The 23,985-nt window shown below is 39.4% G+C and overlaps 1 protein-coding gene across 4 annotated transcripts in view; it reads left to right on the forward strand.

Annotated features, from left to right (window-relative positions):
• The window catches only part of SRGAP1 (SLIT-ROBO Rho GTPase activating protein 1), a 258,624-nt gene that overhangs the window by 170,002 nt on the left and 64,637 nt on the right, over window positions 1-23,985 (forward strand). For all 4 annotated transcript variants that reach the window (XM_044755489.2, XM_044755491.2, XM_070494908.1 and 1 more), the window contains 4 exons: window positions 5,283-5,465; window positions 5,941-6,069; window positions 20,348-20,569; window positions 22,532-22,633. In XM_044755489.2, coding sequence (XP_044611424.1) covers window positions 5,283-5,465; window positions 5,941-6,069; window positions 20,348-20,569; window positions 22,532-22,633 — 636 coding nt within the window. The remainder of the gene's footprint in view (window positions 1-5,282; window positions 5,466-5,940; window positions 6,070-20,347; window positions 20,570-22,531; window positions 22,634-23,985) is intronic.

Raw genomic sequence — 23,985 nt, forward strand, 5'->3', positions numbered from 1 at the left:
GTTGGGACCAGACCGTGAGGCTTTGAACTCCAGGGCAGAGGGAGCAGTGTCAAGTTTAAGAAAGGTCAGAGAAAGTGAGAACAGAAAAAAGGCCCTGGATTCTCTCTCTTACTTTCCGTTCCCTCTTCTTCCTTGCTAAATGCGGTCACTTCACACCCCACACCATCCTGCATGCCTTCCCAGGTTACTGCTGTATGCATTATTGTCATACTGTTTACACCACTGTGGATTCACAAACCCCTCTTGAATAAATTCTACACTTCTGAGTTGGGGTTTCAAGGCTCTCCTGAGCTGGCACATGCTCACTCCTTCAGTCTTACCCTTCAGCTCAGTCACCCAACCATCCGCTCCTCAGGCACTTTGCTGGATGCCCTTCTCTGCCATCTTGGTCTACTCATGCGCACCTCCCCTGTGTGGGCCCCACCTCCCCGCTGTACCTTTGCTGATACTGTCCTTCCAGCCTGAATGCCCTCTCCCTTCCCTGGGGCCCATCAGAATCTCCAAGGCCTATTTTTCAATCTCTAAAAATTTAAACTCTTGGAAGATGAAAACCAAGCCTTGATTTTTACACCTATCAGTGCCTTACTGGTGGGAAGCACCAAGCAAATGTCAAATGAATAACTAATTATCTTTCATTCCTTCTTTGCCTCCATTCCTAAAAATAACCAAGAGTAACTATATGCTCCAGGTCAAGAGGCCTTCCATTTGGATGATGCTTTACACTTTCCAAAGGTTATGGCCTAGCAGTTCAGAACACCTAATCTGGAGCCAGGCTGCCAGGCTTCCAACCATTGCTCTGCCAGTTACCAGCTGTGTGACCTTGGGCGAGTTGCTTAACCTCTCCATGCCTCACTTTTCTCATCTGTATAATGGGGAGAATGAAGGTACCTACCTCATGAGAGTTTTTAGAAGGATTGAATATGCTATTTTTGCAAAATGCTTAGAACAATGTCTGTCATGTAGTGAGCATTATGTAATACTTATTTGGCTAAATATATACATATTACATATATGTACACATATATATTAGTGGTATACATATATATACACACCAATATAGTAAGTACTCAGTAAAGTTTAAATTACACACACACATGGACACAGGAATGCACAATTGGGTGTCCACAACAACCTTGTAAGGTGAGCAGAAGTGTTAACTTCCCCACACCTAGTAACTGGTAGATCCATTCCTGGAACCATCTAAGTCTTCTAACTTCTGAGCCAGAAGTCAAAAAGTAGAATTTATAGCCTTAATCCATTGATCTTCTGCAACACATGGGCGGTTTTCAGATACATAGTGTTTTCTTGACAGTGAATATTGAAATTTACTATAGCTATTTTAATTATTTTGATTTAAAGTACAAGAGTAGTGGCAGATACATAGGTCTGTCAGTAAGAAAAAAATATTAACAGCTTCTGTGCAAAAGTTTTTATATAGGATTTCACAGTCTCAGAAAGAACTCCATGATGTGGCCACTTTCTGCTTGGCTATATTCGTCCTGCAGCTAAGGAAAGATGGAGCAGAAAGATAAATTGAGTGTGTTCAATGGAGAATTATGCATAAGGCTTTAGTGGAGAAGAATTCAAATAGGAAAATATGCTATTGGAGTACATTTAAATGGATGTGTGCCTAGTATGTCATTTGGCATGCAAAGGCTTGTGTTTGCATTAAGCTGACGGAGAAGCTGTTATTTTCTTTGCCGTATGTATTCAGAATGCACCTTTAAGAAATAAAAGCTTTCTTTGACTTCTCTGAAAAAGAGAGAACTGTCTGTTATTTTAAATACAAAACACATTTAACTTCTGTCAACAGCTTACATTTTAAATAATGCAGTTTGTGCTTGCCTTCATTATCTGTAATTAGAGTTCTCAAAAAAGCTTTTAGTGTTTTTCCTCCTGACTTTTAAAATTCATTCATTGTAACTGTTAACGTTTTAGAGAATCATGGAAACCCTAAGTCATATTGGAAAGCCGAACAAAGAAATGTTCTGGAAATTACCATTGAACTGGTTAGAGAACCCTCAGCTCTTATGCTGAACCACATGATAGTGAGAGACTGACACCCTTTTCTTGCCAGTGTTAGGGCGGACTCAGATGTTTTCCTCTCAACGCAGGCTGCTTAATGAGAACCGTGTGCTGGCAGCCAGCTCAGTATCCTCAGGCTCAGTGTGTGCAAATTACCTGCTTACGTGAGTCCTCAGCATCCACGGTAAACAAGAGTCAGGAGTTCAGGTCTTGTCTTCGGGATATATTTAAGAGAGAGATTTCTCAGATTCACAGGGCTGTCTGGGATGCCTTTCCATCCAGTGATGATGGGAGTCACGTGTCCTCATTTCTTCCTTCGTGTCTATAAGCAAGAAGAATACAGACAGCTGAGCGACTCTGTGAGAGAGAGAGAGTGTGTGTGTGTGTGTGTGTGTATGAGAGACAGAGAGAGCTTGGTTTATTCCACCCTCTCATTTAAAGATGTAACTGGAACCAGCACCCAAATGGTATGTGGGTTTGCTTCCGGCAGGGAATATAAACAGAGCCAAGCCTAGAAATGCAAGGTGTGTAATAGCTCCATTGACCTCGCTGTTTGCCCAGCTGCACGGTGACTCCCTTTTCATTCCCCAGCTGCCCAGCTGTTTCCGAGTGCTATTTTATTTTTCTTTTAAACTGGAGTAGCCAACCAAACTTCCCCTGGACGGGTTTGATAATTACTGAAAACAGACGACCCTGTGGTCTAGCCCTCACTTGGTTCTTGGTCAGCAGTGCCTTGACAGGACTCGCTAGCTCACGTTTTTAAGGAAAGACATCATCAGCTTCTATGAAAATAAGTAAAGACTCTTCATTAACCCCATGCTTTACTCTTCAAAATAGTCATCTTGAGAATGTTAAGTTGAACCAAAGAAAGTGCTGATTTTCTACCTTTTTTATATAACCTACAAAACCAGCAATTTCATAGGATTCAACCTAAATAGATTCGTTCCAGTGATGCTTTTAGTTCCCAAACTATTTTAAAACTCATCTTTTGGAATGAAAAAAATCAAGTTCCTTAACTTCAAAACATTCCATTAATCTCTTGTAAACTACACCTTCGTTATAAAATTGGCTCTGAATAACTTATTTACAAATGAAATGGAATCTCTCTTATATGGATGAGAATTTGACATAACATATGAGAAAGTGCCTCCACTCATTACTTGCGTGCTGAGTTCTGGGATGGTCCTTGATACTTCAGTCACATTGGAGTCATCACATCTTATCTATGTCCTTTCTTATATAATTATTTTCAAAATAAACAGGTTTCAGAATTGGCCCAGATGTCTGACTCTGCATATAAAAGCAGATTGATGGGGCCGACCTGGTGTTGCAGCGGTTAAGTTCGCACGTTCTGCTTCAGCGGCCCAGGGTTCGCTGGTTGACATCCCGGGTGCGGACATGGCACCGCTTGGCAAGGCATGCTGTGGTAGGCATCCCACATATAAAGCAGAGGAAGATGGGCATGGATGTTAGCTCAGGGCCAGTCTTCCTCAGCAAAAAGAGGAGGATTGGCAGCAGATGTTAGCTCAGGGCTAATCTTCCTCAAAAAAAAAAAAAGAAGATTGAAATTATATTGGAAAACTCTGATTTTCAGGTAAAATCTCTTAAAATCTGTGACTATTATTCTTCTGTATCTAAGACTACAGAGACTTTATGAAAATATGTGATAGATATAAAAATAAATAATGATGCACTTCATCATTTGAGAAAATATTTTTAAACATCTGTATCATTAAAATGCTTTGGGAAGTAACTATATAGGTTAGGTTTTCTTCAAATTATCAGCGTGTTAAATGGGCACTTTGACTCAAGAGCCTCAAAAATGTGCAGATTCTCCAACTCTGCAATTCTACTTCCGGAAATATGTCATAGGAAATATGACACAAAGTTGTGCACAAACATTTCTGTAATGATAATATGACCAAACTTTTTAATGACTTAAATGTTTTTGATTTTTAAACCTTAAAATTTTTAATCGAGGATTCATTAAATTTATAATATACATGGAAAGGATACATTACAAAATTTATGTTCTATATCTTCCTAAATCTATTAAAATGCAAATTATATGTTTCATTTCTAAGAGAAGAAATAAGATAGGATAGACATCAAGGTTTTCAGCACAGCTTTATTCGTAAAGCAAAACGTTGAAATATCCTAAAATGTTCGATAATAGGGATTTAGTTAAGTAGGTTATGGCATAGTCATGTAAAGAAATGTTATCCAGCCCTGCCTTAAAATTATGTTTCAGAAGAATATTTAGTGATATAGGAAAATGTTCTGATATGTTAAGTGAAAAAAGGATATAGATTGAAAATTGTAAATATAGTATGATCCACATTTTTTGGAAGGAGAAATGATATGTGTCATTTTAAAATGAAGGGAGGGAAGAGAGAGAGAGAGTGTGTGTGTGTGTTTTCATAGGAAAAAGGCGAGATGGCTGTATACCAAAATCTTTTATTTATTTATTTTTTTTAGTGAGGAAGATTGGCCCTGAGCTGACATCTGTGGCAGTCTTCCTCTATTTTATGTGGGGTGCTGCCACAGCGTGGCTTGATGAGCAGTGTGGAGGTCCACGCCTGGGATCCAAACCTGCAAACCCTGGGCCACTGAAGTGGAGCACATGAACTTAACCACTGCACCACTGGGCTGGCCCCCCCGAATCTTAACAGTGCTTATCTCTGCTTGCTTTTTACTTTGTTTATTTTCTTTTTTGTATCACACGTTTCCTATACTGACCATAAAGTATTACTTTGTGGTCAGAAAAACAATTTTTTTAAGACTAAAACTATGTATAAACCTTCATATTTACATTTTGTATTTTGACAAATTTTATGCAGTAAAATTCCTTTAGTAAGGGCTGTACTAACTTGGAGTTTTTTATAATTCCAAGGTTGGCTCAAATTTACCCGTGAATAATGGTTTATTCTGCAAATTAATAATGCAGAGGAGATTTCAGAGAAACACTCCAGCTTCAGGGAACTTTTCAAGTGCACTGAAAGCACGCAGAAGACCCTGTAAATCATTTTTTCATCAAAGCCTGCCCCTCAGTGCCTCTTCCTGGCAGGTGAATTTGCATATTTCTGTTTGCTTTATTTAGAAGCAATAGTCCATAATTCATCTATTTTACTACCAATCTGGCTCTCCCCTGCCAGCTGGAAGGTGGTGTTTTTAACATAGACGTCATATAATGGTTTCCATTCACTCTCCAAGTTACAGACAGACATCTTTTAACAGTTTGGGTCCCATTTTCACAGGTGATGAAAACGTACCATATGTACCATGCAGAGAGCATCAGTGCAGAGAGCAAGCTGAAAGAGGCTGAGAAACAAGAAGAAAAGCAAATTGGAAGGTCTGGGGACCCGGTCTTCCATATCAGACTAGAAGAGAGACATCAGCGGCGGAGCTCTGTAAAGAAAATCGAAAAAATGAAAGAAAAGGTAAAGAAAAATATGTTGCAGGGCCTTTGTCTCCTCACTGGAGGTGACAGCACCAAGAAGACTGATACAGAGCTGATAGAGGCACGTTGTAAGTTATTGGGAATTGATGTGCGTTTCCTCCCACGGGAATGGAAAGTGTTTAAGAAACATAAAAATCACGTAATAACAGCTGGACATCGTTTAGTGGTGAATGCCAAGTATTCAACACACAACACAGAGAACTTTAATATTAACGAAGAGATTTCATTGCAAATGGGCCTGGAGCCCAAATACATTGTCGTTATTCCCGTAGCTGGGTAATTGTAGTTTGTTATTTAAATCCAATTCGAAATGTACTTTTCTCAAAGGACTTCGAAGCTCATTGGTATATGTAGAATAAATTGTTTAGATTAATAGAAATTCATGTATGTTTCTTTGTCTTATTTAAAAATGACTTTGTTGTCTTTCCCAATGCCTGGCTCTTCTGCATTTCCAGAGACAAGCAAAGTATTCGGAAAATAAGCTAAAATCGATTAAGGCACGGAATGAATATCTCCTAACCCTTGAAGCAACCAATGCCTCAGTTTTCAAGTATTATATTCATGATCTTTCAGATTTAATTGATGTAAGTACTTGAAGTTTTTATGTTTTCCATATTAAGATGGGATTAGCCATAACTAGGTTTGATTGATTCTAAAACACCATCATTTAGTAAAACAATGTTATTTTATGTAATAGTCAGAAGGCGAAGTGCTGCCAATTAAACTATACATGATACTAAGACACTATATGTTGGCAGATGCGTGTGAAAAAGTGTGCATCCTAAAACGAATGAAAAATAAGCTATTAGGTCCTGTGGAGCTGTGAGTGCCCGGTAAACTCAGCTGGGAAGGGGACCCAGTCATTTTTCAAGTAGACAGTGGCACAGCCCTTACTGCATTCATTGACACAATATACATGTATTGGGCCCCTGCTGTCGTGAGATGCTGAGGCTCTGAGAAGCCATATACAGTTCTTATCCTCTGGAACTTAAAGTGGGAAAGACAGATGTCAAGCCAATAACTACACAAATAATGGCCTTATTTCAGTTGTGATAAATACTGTGAAACAGAAGAGAGTGCCTGTAAACCACTTTTGTAAATTTATCTAACTCCCTATCCTTTTCTCTCATAGGATATGATATAAAAAAGCAGTAACTGGACTCATTTAGAACTCTCCAAGTATATATCCACTGTTATATTTATGCAGATATTACCGTTATCATTCTCCAACTTTAACCTTTGGCATCATTCATTCTGTCGTTCAGAAAATGTGTCCTGAGCAGCCCAGTCCTTGTGCTAACACTGTGGGAGACTGCAGAGATGCAGCAGACACAGTCCTGTGTCCTAAAATGCCAATATCTGCAAATAAAAGAAAAAAGTGCTATGTTGTAAGAAAAGCACAGATAACCTGACAGAGGGTCAGAGAGTTCATTATCTATGGGAACTTTACTCATATACTGCTGTGTATGCATTGGATTCAACAGTTTTATGATACTAGAAAATTATTTTCATGGTCTCTATCATAATTTAGACATACAGTAGATTAAAGCAACTTTATTTTTATGGTGAATTTAAATTTCAAGTATTTAGCTATCATTTTAGAACCACAGTTTGGGACTTTTACAAAAGAATTGTTAGGGGAGAAAATTATTTTTTACTTCGTTAACATTTTGATGCGACTTTTTCCTTTTATTTGAATCTAAAAACAATTTTATCCCATAATACCATAATTTCTTTATACAGAACCATTTAGTAATAAATAAAACCAGGGAAAACTTTTTTCTCTTTTCATTTGTTCCAAGTCTTTCACTCAAGTAACTGATCACTTAATTGTTTCAAATACAGAAGCTTTTAAAAAATATATTTATTTTCATTTAGCACTCTGATGAAATAAAAGGGGTTGTTTTTCTGCTAGATTGCTGCTAGATTTCCTGAATAAAGATGAAGCATTTTATGATACCTATTTTTAAACCTAGATCTGTAAGAATTCTGCAAAGTGCATGGAATATAGAAAAACTAATGTAGCTACTCTGCTTGCTTTTTTTTGTTTAGGGCTTATTTTAGTAGTGATTGGAATACTTAGCTAACCCCAAGCCAATTTAACACAAGTGAAAGTCCTCAGGTATTGAAAAAGTATTTCTTTAATACCTGCAGTGTACCAAGCGCTGTTCTTGACAATGGGGATCCAGCAATGAGTAAAACAGTGCTCACTTTCATGGGGTTTATGTGCTAGTTTGGGAGACAGGCCATACAAGAATTTACACACACACAGTATACATATAATGTATATTTATATCTTATATATATATTTATTATATATATAAGTATTAACAATAAGTTACTGCTTATTGTAGTAGTAACAATGCCACGAAGAAAAATAAAACAGAGCTATGGGGGGGCGCTGCTTTTGATGGCGTGGTCTGAAAAAACCTGATCTCGGAGCAGAGAATTGAGCTGGAGAGCCGTGTAGCTCCCTGGGGAAGGAATTGCTCCTACAGAAGGGCTGGCAAGGCTCAAGGTCTAGAGCAGAAGTGTGTTTGGCAAGCTCATACTGCCCGAGGACTAGCAAAGGAGGCCAGTGTGGCCGGAGCTGAGTGGGGGAGGAGGAAAGTGCTGGGAGAGAAGGGAGCTGGAAGCCCAGTCACTTTGGGGCTTTTGGCTGAGGGAAGGGGTTTGGATTTTGTTCTAAGTGTGGTGGGAAGCCGTTCAAGGGTTTTACACGAGGAAGTGACATCACCTCGTTTATATTTTAAAGACTCTGGCATCTGGGTGGAAAATAGACTGAGGCGGGTGAGTGGACAAAGGGGAAAACATCAAGCTGTATCTAGAGTCTTCTGCAATTGTCCAGGCTGGAGATGATGCTGGCTTGGACTGGCGTGGTAACGAAAGACCTGTGAGAAGTGGTTGGATTCAGAATATATTGAAGATAGAGCTAATTAGGAATTTGATACAGTGGGTGAAAAGGAGGATACAAATGACTCAGGTTCAGGTCCTGAGTAACGACATTAATGATGGTGCCTTTAACTGAGATGGGGACATGGGGAGAAGCGAGGAGCAGTGGTTCTGTTACAGCTGGTAAGATTGAGATACCTGGTGGGCATCAGTGTGGAGATGTCCAGCAGCATCCTCCATATAGGACAGGAATGGCGTGTCAGGATATGAGAGTCACCATCATCGTCATGGACATTTATTGAGCTCTTACCATGTGACAGGCGGGTTTCTAAGCAAAATCTCATCTAACCGTCATAACCTTGGAAGGTGAATACTATTTCGCCGTTTTGTAGATTAAAAGAACCAAGGCTTAGCTAGGCTGGGATAACTTGCCAAATGTTACACAGCTAATAAGTAGTAGGTTTCAAACTCAGCCATTTTAACCTCCAGATCTAATTAACTCCGATAAGAATAAGTGATAGTTAAATATGCCAAGTAATTTTCAATTTTAAAAGAAGTTGGACTTTTAAAAGATCAACCTTAAATCTAAATTGTGAAGAATTCTCTAACAATACAACTTCAGTATGAGTTTTAAAAGAAATGATAGGAAATTGGTTTGTGGTCACATTCAACTGAAATTGAAACTCTCTTAGTGAAAAATTATACATTCATTGACTTACTTTTAAAGCAATCAGAGTGTGAATATGTATGTTCTAAAACGGCTGCTTATTTTGTAGGAATCCAATTCGCATATATAGTGGTGATCCTAAAACCATTGAGTTTGACCCTTCCTGGTGAAAAAGAAACTGATTCTTGTGCAAGGGCATCTAAAATCCTTTATGCTTTGTGAGCTTATTTAGCAAAATACCTTTCATACTGGGCTATCTAATAATTATTAGAAGAGCTGTTATACCTCTAGTGAGAAAAAGTCAAGACAACATTTTTAATGCACAGCATTTTGTATGTGAAATGACAGAAGATACTAAATTTATCTTGACTACGTCAAAGCATTGTAAATAATCAAAGAATGCAAGTTGAGACCTTTTTATATAGACCTCCAGTTTTCTTTGGCTTCTACTCATGTCAGTATCTTTTTTTTTAATAAATTTTCTATGATAGCCCGTGATAAATGGATCTATTGGCATAAAAAATAGTCATATAAATTTCCCATAGAATTTATATTTTAAAACTAGTCTATTATTATAACAGAAGCAGTACACATACGTTGTAGAAAACTAGAAAATACCACAAGCAAAAATAAAATGATCACATTCTTATTACCCAAGATCATCGCTGTTAAAATGTAGACTTTTTCTGTGTCCACACACGTATTTTTAGACCAGAAGGAGAATATGAAATCATATTTTACATACAGCTTTTTAACCTGCTTTTTTCAATCACTGATGTCCATACTTCCATTTCAGAAAAATTTTATCTCATCTAATAAGCAGACCATATTCCCATTTGTGACCCCAAAAAATGTTTCACAGCTTGCATGTCCAGACTAGACTCAATTTAGGATCACCCTTGCATCTGGGTGATGTGTCCCTTTAGCCTTTTTTTAATCTAGCACAGTCCCTTGTTAAAGAGACAGCTGTTGAGTATTTCCTCAGAACATCTCAGCTTCTGGATTTGTCTGATAAATTTCTTGTGGTGTCATTTAGCCTATTTCTCTATCCCCTGTATTTCCTGTAAAGCAAACATTATATAAAGGCTTTACCGATTCAAGTTCAGCTCTGTGCAACAGAACACATCACAGGTGGTGTTGCTACGTCTTATGTAGATATGTAACAGCTGTTTAAGCCACCATGCTAAAATTGATCACTGGCTTAGGGTCATGTAACTCTGATTCCCCCATAATATGGTTAAGTTTTTTCCCCTTGCAACAAACTATGCTTATTCTAAACCCTCATGAATTTAGATTTTATTAAATTGGAAATCGACTAATTTGGAACTGAGCAATTTCTGAGCTATAACTTACTTTTGGTCAGTAAAATGCTTTCTTAGAGTACAAATTAATAATGTAAATTAAAGGGGAATAAAAATTTAAGAAAATATTTTCAGGTACTTCAGACTAATCAATTTACATATATATATATCATTGAAACCCTATTTAATGGAATCCTCTTTTCTAATTACGATAGGTCTAAAAACTTTAATAATTCAACACTTTGATAGACTAGTTCAAGTCTCTCCTATTTATTAGGAGATGATCTAATGGTTTTTTAAAAAATATTTAATAATTTCAGTTTTTATCTATTTTAGATAAACTTCATCTTTACCTATCAATGTTAGTTTGAATTAGAAAGGTTCTCTCTCTGAGAAATAGCTATCTATCAGTATAGAAACATTCTATTTCTAAAGGTTTAATTAGATCTCTACTGGAATTTTCTTTTTTGTGCCTTGTTGTGATCAATAAATTAATTTTATGATGAACTTCGCCACTGAAAACAACACTTTTATAAACTAAATAAATGAACTACTTGATAAAGTCCAAATTAAAAATATTAGATATCAGACCTCTAAAGTTGATTGTATTGCTATTGAGGGTAATATGAAGAACATGATGGCTCAAATGTTAAACAAGTATTTACTCTTTTATTTTAGCTGGAAATATTTGAACGTAGTACACCAAACAAAGTTTAGACATTTGTGGGTACTCCAGATACTGAGTTATCTCTAGGGAGAAGGGAAGGGATTGTGATTGGGGGGCGGGGGGGGGGACGTTTAAAGGACTTCTGAAATATCCACACTATTTTATTTATTTAAAAGGAGCATGTATGTTTTGCACTTGTCTGTAAGTATGGCATATTTCATATTTAAAAAAAGAAAAAGCAGAGAGTTATAAAAAATGATGAAAGCATGCCTTAACTATTTCAATCTAAAGCATACCAATGTACTTGCACTTGCCAGTCTTTTAATGTTATGATTTATCTTTTTGTACAGAGTTCTGAGTAGTCTTGCTTTGCACAGACCATATCCATTTGTGTATTGTCTATGATTTCTACTTTTGAGTTCTATAATGTAGAAGAAAAAATACTCTGGATATATACAATGTTTTCACAATCTTGCACAATTGACATATCTTTGCCTAATTTGATAGCATTTTTGTTTACGCTTAAGTCTTTCCAACAACTCTTTTCTCACTTATTTTATCAGTTCATTTAATATTTAATTAAATTATAATAAATATAAGCGGCACAAATATTGTGCAGTCGACTCTTAACAGCAGACAAATTATTTGAGCAGAAATGTACAGGAGTACTAGAGACGACCTGTAAGCTGTGAGTGTTCACAGTGTGTTAGTCATGATGCTTTAGAGCAGAGGTTGAAAAACTTTCTCTAGAGGCCAGCCGGGTGGCCCAGCAGTTAAGTTCACATGTTCTGCTTTGGCGGCCCGGGGTTCGCCAGTTCAAATCCCCGGTGCAGACATGGCACCACTTGGCAAGCCATGCTGTGGTAGGCATCCCACATATAAAGTAGAGGAAGATGGGCGTGGATGTTAGCTCACAGCCAGTCTTCCTAAAAAATGAAAAGAAAAGGAAAAACTTTCTCTGTAGGGGCCAGACAATAAATATTTTGGGTCTTATGAGCCATATGGTCTCTGTCCCTACTTAACTCTAGTGCAAAAGCAGGCATAGATAATAAGTAAGCAAATGGGTATGGTTGTGTTGCAATCAAACTCTATTTACCATGTCCAGCTATGGGCTGGATTTGGCTCACAAGCCATAGTTAGCTGACCTCTGCTTTGTAGAATGAACGAAGTATCAGTTAATCCAGAGTGTCACTCAAGCAGAAGACGATTAAGATGGCTTCTCCTCTGTCTCTGAAGAAAGTCCTAAGCAAATTTTAATTTGTAGAGTAACAATCTCTTCGTTTCAAATTAGGTGGGAAGTGGAACAGAGTTAATTTCACAATGAGGATTTTTATCGTCATTTTAAAGAATAAATATGAATTGTAAGAAATATATTGCAAATATTGGCCAAAGGAAATTTTATTGCTTTGGGAGAATAAAGGCATCATTATAGGAGAAAATAGGTTGTAGTTTTATAAAAAATAGATTTCACATCTATGATCATTAATATCTTCAACGTTAAGTGCAAAAGAGACTGTAACAAATTACTCTGTAGAAATAAGGATGTATTACAACCAGAAGAAAAACCATATGGGCAACAAATATTCATAATTGATTGCTGAAATTTTCAAATGATTATGATTTGCTCAGAGAAAAGAGTTAAGGGAGAGTACAAGTCGTAGTGCTAGGAATCTCTGATCTGTAATCAAATCCACCACTCTGTATGTCTGAAATTCTTAAAACAACTGGTTTCAAGATTGCAGAACTGGTAAGGTAGCCTCTTTCAGCCCAGTTCCACATCTGTCTACCCTCAAAGGCATTCAGAGAAAGAGTCTTCTCCAGTGAAATTCTATTGGTGCTTTGTCCCAGAGACCTGCCAGTAATAATGAAGTATTTGTCATCTTTACACTACAGTCTCCAATTACTCCCAATAAAAGTTTGCAGGTCACTTTCAGGGCTGACCCTGTTGCCGAGTGGTTAAACTTCCGCATGCTCTGCTTTGGCGACCTGGGCGTGAACCTACTCCACTCATCAGCCATGCTGGGCAGGCATCCCACATGCAAAGTAGAGGGGGATTCACACAGATGTTAGCTCAGGGCCAATCTCCCTCAAACAAAAAAGAAGATTGGCAACGGATGTTAGCTCAGGGCGAATATTCCTTCACCAGGAAAAAAAAAGTTTGCAGGTCGCTTTGGAGCGTGAAGGATAAATCTTTGTTACTATTGTGGAATATTGCCATAGAATAAACCCCTGCTCCAGCTCTTTTTTTGGTAAAGATATCTGTCATGTGTTTTATTAGCCATTTATACAGAATGAGATTGAAATTAGATTACATCATATATGCATGCCATGTTTATTTTATCATTTCTAAATAATCAGCTATCCTAAAGCTTTTAGCCTTATCCTTTTGTCTCTAGAGACGTATGTTTAATTAAAAAGCAACTTAAGCAGGGTTCAGATATTTCTTAATTAGTTTGACTTTTCCCCCATACATAATGATATTAAGATTTATCTGTGAAAACCTGCCAAACTGTAATACGGTCATCCCCATTAGGCCTGACCTCTTATTAGGAAGATTATAGAGAGATCATGTTAAATGGGTTAGGATAGCTAGTTATCTTGTAAACTGGTTTATGCGTGTTTTTATCCCTTTGTGATAGACAGGGTATTTAAAACCTGAAATTATTTGGATGACTGAAGGAGATGGCTTTTAAAGTTCCTTCCAGTGGAAGATGCCCGGGCCTTTGTTAAAGGAAGCTGCACCCACCTGCTTTCCCCTGCAGCAGAAGCCGCTCTTTCTCGTCTCCAGTGCTCACTTTTCCTTCTTAGCTGGACCTCTGAATGTTGAAAGTTGCCTCAGGCATGGTCCTTGGCTTTCTATCTCTTTGTCCCTTACCTTAAATGCTATCTGATGGCTCCTAGATTTTTATCACCAGCCTTGATGTATCCTGGGCTTCAGATTTGTATATCCAACTGCCTGCTGGACAGCCAGACGTCTCATAGGCTTCTTGAGCATGTCTAACACTCAAAACAACTTTTTATATCCATTTGTTCCATCACCATCATCATCCTCTACACACGTATCTTTTTCTTATCCATTTTTTACACCTCAGAAAATGGCACCCATTTCAACCCAGTAGCACAAGCCAAAAACTCAATTCTCTCATTCTGCACGTATCAACCCATCAGCAGATTCTGTCATCTCTGCCTGCTGCATGTCCCAAAGCTTGCTGTGTCTCCCACCTGCACTCCGTCTCCTGGACAAAGTTGCTTCATCTGTTGCCTGCGCTTAGGCAGCAACAGCAATAGCGTCCTAAGCCGTCTCCCAGCTTTCACTAAGACCTTCCGACCAATAATCCATTCCCTTCCCAAGCAGCCAAAGTATTTAACAAGATAAATCAGACCTGTCAATCCCTGTTTAAAACTCTCCAAAGGCCTCCCGTTGTCCTTAGAATAAAATCCAAACTATCCAGCAAGACCCTGGGTGAACTGGCGCCCACCTGCCACTCAGTGTCATTTCCTGCCTTAGTCACTTTTCCCTGAGTCACCTTGCTTCAGTCCGTTGGCCTTTCTGTTCCCCAGACCACAAGCTTTTCCTTGCCTGGGGCCTTTCTGCTTGTTGTCTAGAACACTCTTTCTTCCAGAGCTTTGCAAGACTGACTCCTTTTCATTCAGGTTGCACCCAGCGGCCCTTTGTGAGAGAGCAGCAGCCTTTCCCCCAGCGCTCGCTCTGCCTCCGGTTCTCCGCTGCATTTACCACCTCGCCTGTATTTATTTGGGCTTGCTGCATGTTCTCTCTCCTCTCTCGTGATTTGATTCAGGGTACTTACAGAGATTTGGCCTAGGGAAAAAGGAGTCTAGGAGCAGCTCTTCTGAAGGAAATGATTGCCTGGTGGGTGGGAGCTGTATTAGGCAACAAATGATTGTTCAGCCTACTCCAGGCCAATGCAACCTCACTTCTCCTCCTCCTGTTCCTGCTTTGTGTCCAGTCCTGTCATGCAGATGTAGCATTTTTGACCTTTTCTTTGCTCAAGAGAAACTCAAAACAAGTTTTGCTGAATGCTTGCCTACAGTTGTTAAAGCAGCAGCAAGAATTAAATTCTCGGCTCTTTATGGACCATCAGGAACCAGGACATGAAAGCAGGCGTGTAAAGTTGCCTGTAGGAGTTAAGGCGTCCGGTTCAGTCCCATGAGAGGCTTGTCTCTCCCAGGATGTATTTGCGGCTTCCAGGGTGAGATGCTGAAGAGCTGGGGCAGAAAATAGGGAGAGGCAAAGATGTTTATTTAGAAGAAGTCAACCTTCTTCATTTGACATCTAATGTAAAAGCTCTGAACTTACCTATTTCTGGTTCTTTGAAAGCTGTCCATGGTCATGTGGAGGCTGTTTTTGCAATTTGATTTGCCTGGGTTGCTCTATTTTGCAGAAAGACTCAAAATAAGAGGTAGATGGAGTCTTTACCCAATAGCCACCCAATATCCATGGCTCTGGAAAGGTCCAAGCCAAACTCATTAAAAGCCAGAGATGGGACCCAGGACAAAAGATCACCGAAGACTCTCAGATGGAGGCAGGAGTGATGAAGTTAAAGTAGAATATTTCCGCAGAAGAGTTTCTTCCCTCTCCATTCTCATGGCAGCTGCTTGATTCTGGATCACACAGGACTTGGGGGCTGCCCTCCCGGCCCTTCCAAGGCTGCCCTGCAAATGACATCGGCTCTTACTGTTCTGCAAACATGTTTGTAGACTTTGTTTCCTGTGGAGTTCCATTGTGATAACTTTCATCTAGGACCAAATTTCTACCCTGCTAGGGCTTCTTATGTCACAGAGTTTATGCCAAAAAAATGTTATCTCCCTGAACAGCTGTGATCCAGTTATACTGACGTTATACCCACCAAGTATACTTAAGCTGACCTCTCAGCTTTTGGGACAGGATGAAGTGTCTGTCACAGTCCTCAATACGAACCTGAATTTCACCTTCATTTTTGACACTATTTACAACCCTTTTGCCTGAGGAAATTAGCCTACTATGGTGATTAGACTGATATCTAATGGAATCTATCTTGGCAGCCCTTAGGATATTTTTTCTTAAAACATGCACCCTCCTGCTTCCAACAGTCTTTCCTTCCCCAGTTTTAATCTATAATCTTATGTATCCATTTGGAGTTTTTCGCCCATCAGAACAACACTGTTTTGTTTTCATGAAATGTTTTATCGGTTTCTTCCGTATTTCCATCATTAAATGCACTTGGGTTATAACTCAACTCGGTGCAGAAGCTGGCTTTTCACATCGTCATTAATAATTCACAAGCTCCATAGAATTACTTTAGGCCTTTTTAACCAAGTATCTTGAATCTTAACATCCAGTGTCATTTTAGCTTTCAGTTTAGAAAAAAAGATGATTCTGTGAGTGGCCCTGCTGTCTCAGGAGACCTTGAATAAGAGTTTTATTCCTTTTTCTTGTAAAGTTCAGGATGCCTGAAAAACCCGAGTGGAGAAAATGCTGCATATCAGAAGTAACAAAATCATGCCAGTTAAGTGACCTTCCAGACCGAGAGGCACCGTAGGGGTCAGAGAAGGAAATTTTCCGTCCCGGCCCATCACAGACACCTCTAAGGGAAGCACTCAAAGTCCAGGAGAAACCTGGGGAGACCCCTGGATCGCTCACTAAGCCACGTGCATGCTTCTCCACAGCCTGTTAGGAAACCTCGGTGAGATCAGCTCTTACTGGGTGCAGACCTACCAGATCCGCCCGGCTGAGTGGGTGCGGAAATGTGCCCCGGTGCTGCGGTGATCTTGACGTTGATTCCCCAAAGAAGCCACACTTAGAAATTTGAGGAGTGAACTGTTGAAGTCTGGGAATAAGGAAAACTTAGTATGTATTCTTCAGAGCTCTCTCTCAGTGGGCTAATTGGGGTTGGAGTTCTTTATTTTTCTTTCTCGTTTTACTTCATTCCTCTCTTTGTCTTTTAAGGTGAAAAGAGACTTGGTTTTTGTAGTGGGGGGAAGGCTTTTCTCTGGGTTGTTTCCTCGCAGTATCAATTTTCTGATTCTAAATGAAGCAGCGTCTGCGATCTGCTTCATTTAGAATCAAGGTGAATCCCTCTTCTTTCGGAATAGTGGGATGTTTGGAAGCTCTGGTATGTCCTGAAGAAATGAGGCCATTTCTTTTACAAATTCATGTTTTCATAAGATTAGGTGTTATTGAATGATAGAATAAGTTTTCAGCCCCTCTAATGTGTGTAAAACTGCTACACAGAACATTCATGAATTTTGAGTAGCAAGAGAAATAAAAGAGGACTTTGCTCATCTGAGACAAGAAGGTTTTTTCTTTTTAAGATTTTATTTTTCCTTTTTCTCCCCAAATCGCCCCAGTACATAGCTGTATATTTCAGTTGTGGATCCTTCTAGCTGTGGCATGTGGGACGCCGCCTCAGAATGACCTGATGAGCGGTGCCGTGTCCACGCCAAGGATCCAAACCAGCGACACCGTGGGCCGCTGAAGCGGAGCGCGAGAACTTAACCACTAGGCCACGGGGCCGGCCCTGAGACAAGAAGTTTTTAATTAACCAAAAATATTTGAGTGCAGCTGATTCCACTGGAAATGTGTTAATTTTGAGACTGGTTGCTGCATTTCACAATTATATTTTGTTTGTATTTGTAATTGTGATGTGGCAGCTACTTTCTGCTTTTTAAAATCAAGTGATCTTTAACCAAGTGGATTCTCTTGCCTGCCCGGGGAAATGGCACCCCCAGGGGACAGGGCACAGGACGCTTTCACTGGATTGTTTTAGTGCAGTGCTTCTCAAACTGTAATGTGCATATGAGTCACCTGTGAACGTTTTTTAAACTTCAGATTCTAATTCAGCAGGTCAGGGGTGGGGCCTAACATTCTGCATTTCTGGGTTTTTTTGGTTTTTTTTTGAGGAAGATTATCCCTGAGCTAACTACTGTCAATCCTCCTCTTTTTGCTGAGGAAGACTGGCCCTGAGCTAACATCCATGCCTATCTTCCTCCACTTTATATGTGGGACGCCTACCACAGCATGGCTTTTGCCAAGCGGTGCCATCTCTGCACCTGGGATTCAAACCAGTGAACCTCAGGCCGCCGAGAAGCGGAACGTGCGAACTTAACCGCTGCGCCACCAAGCTGGCCCCAGATTCTGCGTTTCTGACAAGCTCCAGGGAATAACTGATGCTGCTGGTCCACAGACCACGCTGTGAATCACAAGATTGCAGAATTATCTTTATGTAAGAAATCCCAATTTAGTAATTCTGGAATTGGAGCGTGACAGTGGAATTAAATACGTGGGCATTTCTAAGGACAGGTCAGTGATTGAATCTGTGCCTTCATAAAGACAGAGCTCATGGCTCGTGTCCTGGTGGACGCATGTTTTTGTGCAAAGGTTGCATCCTTTGTGCCCTCTGCTACTCTTAGGAGCAAACTAATGAGCAGCTTGTATTTGAATTCCTTGAGAATGGAGATTATATTTTACTGTTTCAGTCTTCATATTCCTGGAGGCTAGCATAGGCCCAGCCACCTAATAGATGGCCAGTTAGTGAGTTGAATTGAATCCAATTGAATTGATTGAACTTCAATCAGAACAATATAGAGATGACCTAGTTTTGTACCTTTAAAACCTCTTGTTTCCTCTTTAAGAGATTGATATTGTTTTTATGTACAAATTTAAAATTCTGTCAGCAATTTATAACTGACCAATATCCAGTGTTGTATTCTATTTAAAATTATTATTTTCTCTTAAAATGCAACATGAAAAAATAAATGAAAATACAAATTAAAGGTAGTGAAGATTCAAGAATCCCAAAGCCCTTTGATTCCTAGGAATAGTAAACAAAATTCTGTCTCCAATCAAAGGACTTTGGCGATCATTTCTTATTTAAGAATTGTATTCTAGGGATGAGAAAGAAGGCATTCCTGGACTATTTTGGCAGCTTCAGACCTCTTCGTCTCACTCTTGTTTGAATATAGGTTATTATTGAGTCTTTGATAAATTATGCAAATCCAAAATTTTACAAAATCTTGCATCCTAGAAGGATTATTTATAAATCATTGTATCAGTCTCAGCATGCATGAACAAACTTGAATGCTTTTTTTTTCCTGATTTCCTTTCTGTATTTGATTTTGCTGCTTTTATTTTTTTAACAGCTTTGTTGAAATCTTATTCATATACCATAGAGTTCACTCATTAAAAATCTACAGTTAGCTTTTAGTATATTCACAGAGTTGTGTATCTATCACCACAATCAATTTCAGAACATTTTCATTACTCCAAAAAGAAATTCTGCACTCCTTAACCATCCCTCCCCAATCCTTCCATCCTCTAGCCCTAAGCAACCACTAATCTACTTTCTGTCTCGGCAGACTTGCCTGTTCTGGACATTTCATGTAAATGGAATCATACAATATGTGGTCTCTTGTGACCAGCTTCTTTGAGTGCGATGTTTCACAGTTGATCCGTGTCGTAGCATGAGTCAGTACTTCATTCCTTTTTATGACTGAATAATATTCCATTGTGTGGCTATAACACATTTTGTTTCTCTTCATTAGTTGATGGACATTTAGGTTGTTTCCACTTTTCAGCTGTTATGAATAATGCTGCTATAAACATTCATGTACAAGTTTTTGTGTGAAAATCTTTTTATTTCTCTTGTATATATACCTAGGAATGGAATTGCCAAGTCATATAATAAGTCTTTGTTTAGCCTTTTGACTTGCCAGACATTTTTCCAGAGTGACTGTAACGTTTTACATTCCCATCAGCAGTGTATGCAGTTTCCAGTTCCTCCACATGCTCTCCAACAGTTGTTCTGTCTGTGGCTGTATGATCATAGCCATCCTACCATCCGAGTGATAGTACAAGTGCTATCTCGTTGTGGTTTTGTTATGCGTCTCCCTGATGACTAATGATGTCGAGCATCTCTTCATGTGCTTGCTGACCATTTGTATAACTTCTTTTGAGAAGTGTCTGTTCAGATACATTGCCCATTTTCTAATTGGGCTGTCTTTTTATTATTGAGTTGTAAGAGTTCTTTGTATGTTCTGGATACATTTCTTTGTCAGATATATGATTTGCAAAAGAAAACTTTCCCATTCTGTGGCTTCTCTTTTCCCTTGATAGTGAAGGACAAAAGTCTTCAAATTTGATGAAATGCAATTTGCTTCTTTTTTCTTTCGTTCCTTGTGCTTTTGTTGCCCGCTTCAAGAAACCAGTGCCGAATGCAAGGTCAGAAAGGCTTACAGCTACGTTTTTTCCTGAGAATTTCACAGTTACAGCTATCACGTTTAGGTCTTTGATCCATTTTGAGCTAATTTTTGTATAAGATGTTCTTCTATTTTTTAAGTGCTGTGATCTTGGCTACCATGCGAGTCTGAACAGAGCCCTGAGGACCTACCTGTCTGCGGAGTATAACCTTGAAACCTCCAGACATGAAGGCTTAGACATCATTGAGAATGCAGTTGACAACCTGGAGCCCAGGAGTGATAAGCAGAGGTTCATGGAGATGTACCCTGCTGCCTTCTGTCCACCAGTGAAGTTTGAGTTTCAGTCTCACATGGGTGACGAGGTCAGTAATTGATTATTTTAAAACTAACAAATTGTCTGTTCACTGAGGTACTCTTCACCTGCTGTAACCCAACAGCTGTAAGAATTCCGGGTTGTTTTCTCTCTCCTGCCTTTGCACGGGATCTTAGTATAGGATGAGGCTAAAATCAGCCACTGCCCCCTTTTAAAGCAGAGGTCAAACACTCCAGTGCCTGCAGTGGCCAAACAGCTAGAGGTGTGAGCTCGGGTGGGTGTAAGCGCTCAGTGGTCTCAGGATGGAGAGTTCCCCCTCCACCACAAGGCTTTCAGATTAGATTTGAAACAAAACATTTTGCTGGCCTGAGAGAATCTACCTGAAGACTTCTTATAATCCTGATATAAAGATCCCCAAAAGAAAAATATTGTAAATGGTAGGAAAATTGGAGAGAGGGGAAAAAAAAGTGCAAAACATTTTAAGACTCAAGTTGTCTTCAGACTAGTAAAATGAGCATTACAAATAATATATTATATCTCAGCTTCTTTATTTGAATTTAGCTGTCCTATTTTACTCAAGGAAAAAAATCTATTTAAACCATTTATGAGTTATAGTGGTATATTGTCTGTGGACAGGGAGAAACAAGAACCAATTAATAGAGCATGCTATATGGCACTTGGTGTCCCAGCTGTGCAAAACAATACTCATAGATTAAAAACTCAATTTTAGCTCGTTGTGATGACAGTATGTTTTAAAAAATAGATGTAATTATAATATCCATGGCAGATTTCTTTAATGTCATAATTTTTTCTGAAACATCTAGCGTTAAGACTTATAAGCTATGTATGTGTGTGCCTGTTATGTTTCTAACTTAATTTTATTTTTCCTTGATTCAATAGAGTGAATTACTTGATTAGAAATGGTAGGTGGTTTTTATGCCAATAGCACATGAATTTGACAGGCAAGTGGCTTATCCCACCCAGAGTTATATTTCCAAAACCAAATGGCTTTTGTTTTAATTTTTTAGTTATAGCTATGGTAAACACAGCATGGTAAAATATCACAGACAAGTGTCTTCAATTGGGTTGATAGTTTTTTTTCCAGTATTATTATTTTAATAAAGTGAATCTGTTCTCCTTTTTTTATGACCAGTTCTGCCATCAGGCAATAATTTCTAATATTTTGGAGACTCCATACAAGGAAACCCCCATATGCTGAGAGCATTTCTATGATAAGGAAGATAAGAAGAAATCATTTGTTCCCAGTACCATTTTAATACAATTAAAAGACCCTACTTTTGGCCTTATCCATAATGGAGATCTTGGCCAGAATATCTTTCTACTAAAGCCTAAGAGAAGCGGCCCCTTCAAGTCCCTGGTGAATCAGGGGACTTGGCTGATATTGGCATGGCAAGCTGTGGTTGAAAGATGCTAAAAATGGATAGTCACGTTTTCTGAGTTTTTTCCTGTGTGCCAGGTCGTGTTCTAAGTGCTTTGTGTACATTGTCTCACTTCATCCCCACAACAGCCCTGTGCTGTAGAAACGCACTAGCCTCATTCCTTACAGATAAGGAAACTAAGGGTTAGTAACTTACACAGCCCTCAGCCCCCTGGAACCAGTAGGCCCTGCTGCCTGCCTGCCTTTTGCCTGTATGGTCCACTGGGATCATCCTTTGCATCTGCCCTCCACCCCACGGTCCTTAAGAATTCCTCAAGTGAGGTGTCCGCGTCAGACTCCCTTCCCAGCGGCTGCCCATTCTTAGAGCGGTGCTTCCTGCAGCTGCTGTCTTCCCAGTCGTGTCCAGGCCAGGCAGCTGCCTTCTGCTCTTGTCACTGACATCACAGGCCCGTTTCTAAAACTGAAGTTTTGAGGCAGCTGTTCGAAGTAAATATGGGATCGGAATCTTGAGGGCATTGGCGTGATTCCCGCAGCCCTTAAACAGGGGATGCACACCTCGGGGGGCGGGCTGGCTGGGCCCTGTTGTAATGGCCGTTTCTGATTCCCCATCAGGTGTGTCAGGTCAGCGCCCAACAGCCGGTCCAGGCTGAGCTCATGCTCAGGTACCAGCAGCTGCAGTCCCGACTGGCCACTCTCAAAATCGAGAATGAGGAGGTAAGCATGCTCTGTGCCCCACTAGTAAGATGAATTCTAGTGTATGACCTAGGCATAGTTGACATTCTAAATGCAATCTCTTTGTCATGCCTTTTCAGCTAAATTTGGGTTCCTAAAATACTCTTTCTAGAGGATAAATGCAAAGATTCTGTATTCTACCATAGATAAGTACTTTATCAGGGAGTCACTACATACACACATAAACACACCTTTTATTCTTAAATGGGCACTTCATACTGAAAATAGTTACCATAGATTATCAAATTCAACATATGTATCTAAGAATATACAGTAATGGGTGGAATGCAACTTTTGACTGACAGGTTAATTTAATCCTAACTTTTGATATTAGTACTTTTTTTCTTTTTGGTCAGGAAGATTGGCCCTGAACTAACATCTGTTGCCAATCTACCTCTTTTTGCTTGAGGAAAATTGTCACCAAGCTAACATCTGTGCCAGTCTTTCTCTGTTTTATATGTGGGGTGCTGCCACAGCATGGCTTGATCAGTGGTGTGTAGGTCTGCACCCAGGATCTGAACCGGTGAACCCGGGGCCACTGAAGTGGAGCGTACGAACTTAACCACTACACCACTGGGCCAGCCCCAAGATATTAGTAACTTTTTTATGCTTTTTTGTATTCTCTAGGTTTTTGTTGCTGAACATGGCATCCCTGATATAATTAGTACAAAAATCCTATTTTAAAATAATACTTGAATGAGAATAGAAAACTGTTTATTTGCCGACCTTAGTGGATTTAAATGGATAGAACATAAAATGTAGATTATAAATATATGTTAAGCCAGAAAGCAGTCGTACAGTTCAGCTGCCTGTTTCTGAAATTAATTTAATTGGATCCACATTCTTCTTAAATAAAACATGAACCACAGATGTTTCTTGTATTAGTCAAGGCTCTCAGTTGTAATTTACAAGAACCCAAATCAAACTTACTCAAGTTAGAAAGTTTACTTACTGGTCAGTGTTTGCCATAGCCTCGGGCATGATTGGCTCTGTGTTCAGCTGATATTATCAGGACGCTCCCTCTGTTCATCACTTTGAAGTACTATCTCCATGTGTGTTGGTAGGAGCTTTTCCTCCAGTACTGGGAGAGTCAGGACCACATGGTCCCTGCAGCTTACCATCTCATGTCATCCCAGTATCCTTGTCTCTGAAATAGGCTCCTTCTTGGGCCTGCCTTCAGTCTTGCATACTTCTGGACCAACAGATACATCCAGGAAATGGGGTTCTCTCAATGATCCACCTAGATATTGTGCCCACTTGTAGAACCCTTTGATTGACAGCCCCAACAGGAATATGTATTTATACAGACAAATAATTCCCAAAAGGAAGGAATG

Source organism: Equus asinus, chromosome 22 (assembly GCF_041296235.1).
Source record: "Equus asinus isolate D_3611 breed Donkey chromosome 22, EquAss-T2T_v2, whole genome shotgun sequence".
Taxonomy (NCBI): Eukaryota; Metazoa; Chordata; class Mammalia; order Perissodactyla; family Equidae; genus Equus; species Equus asinus.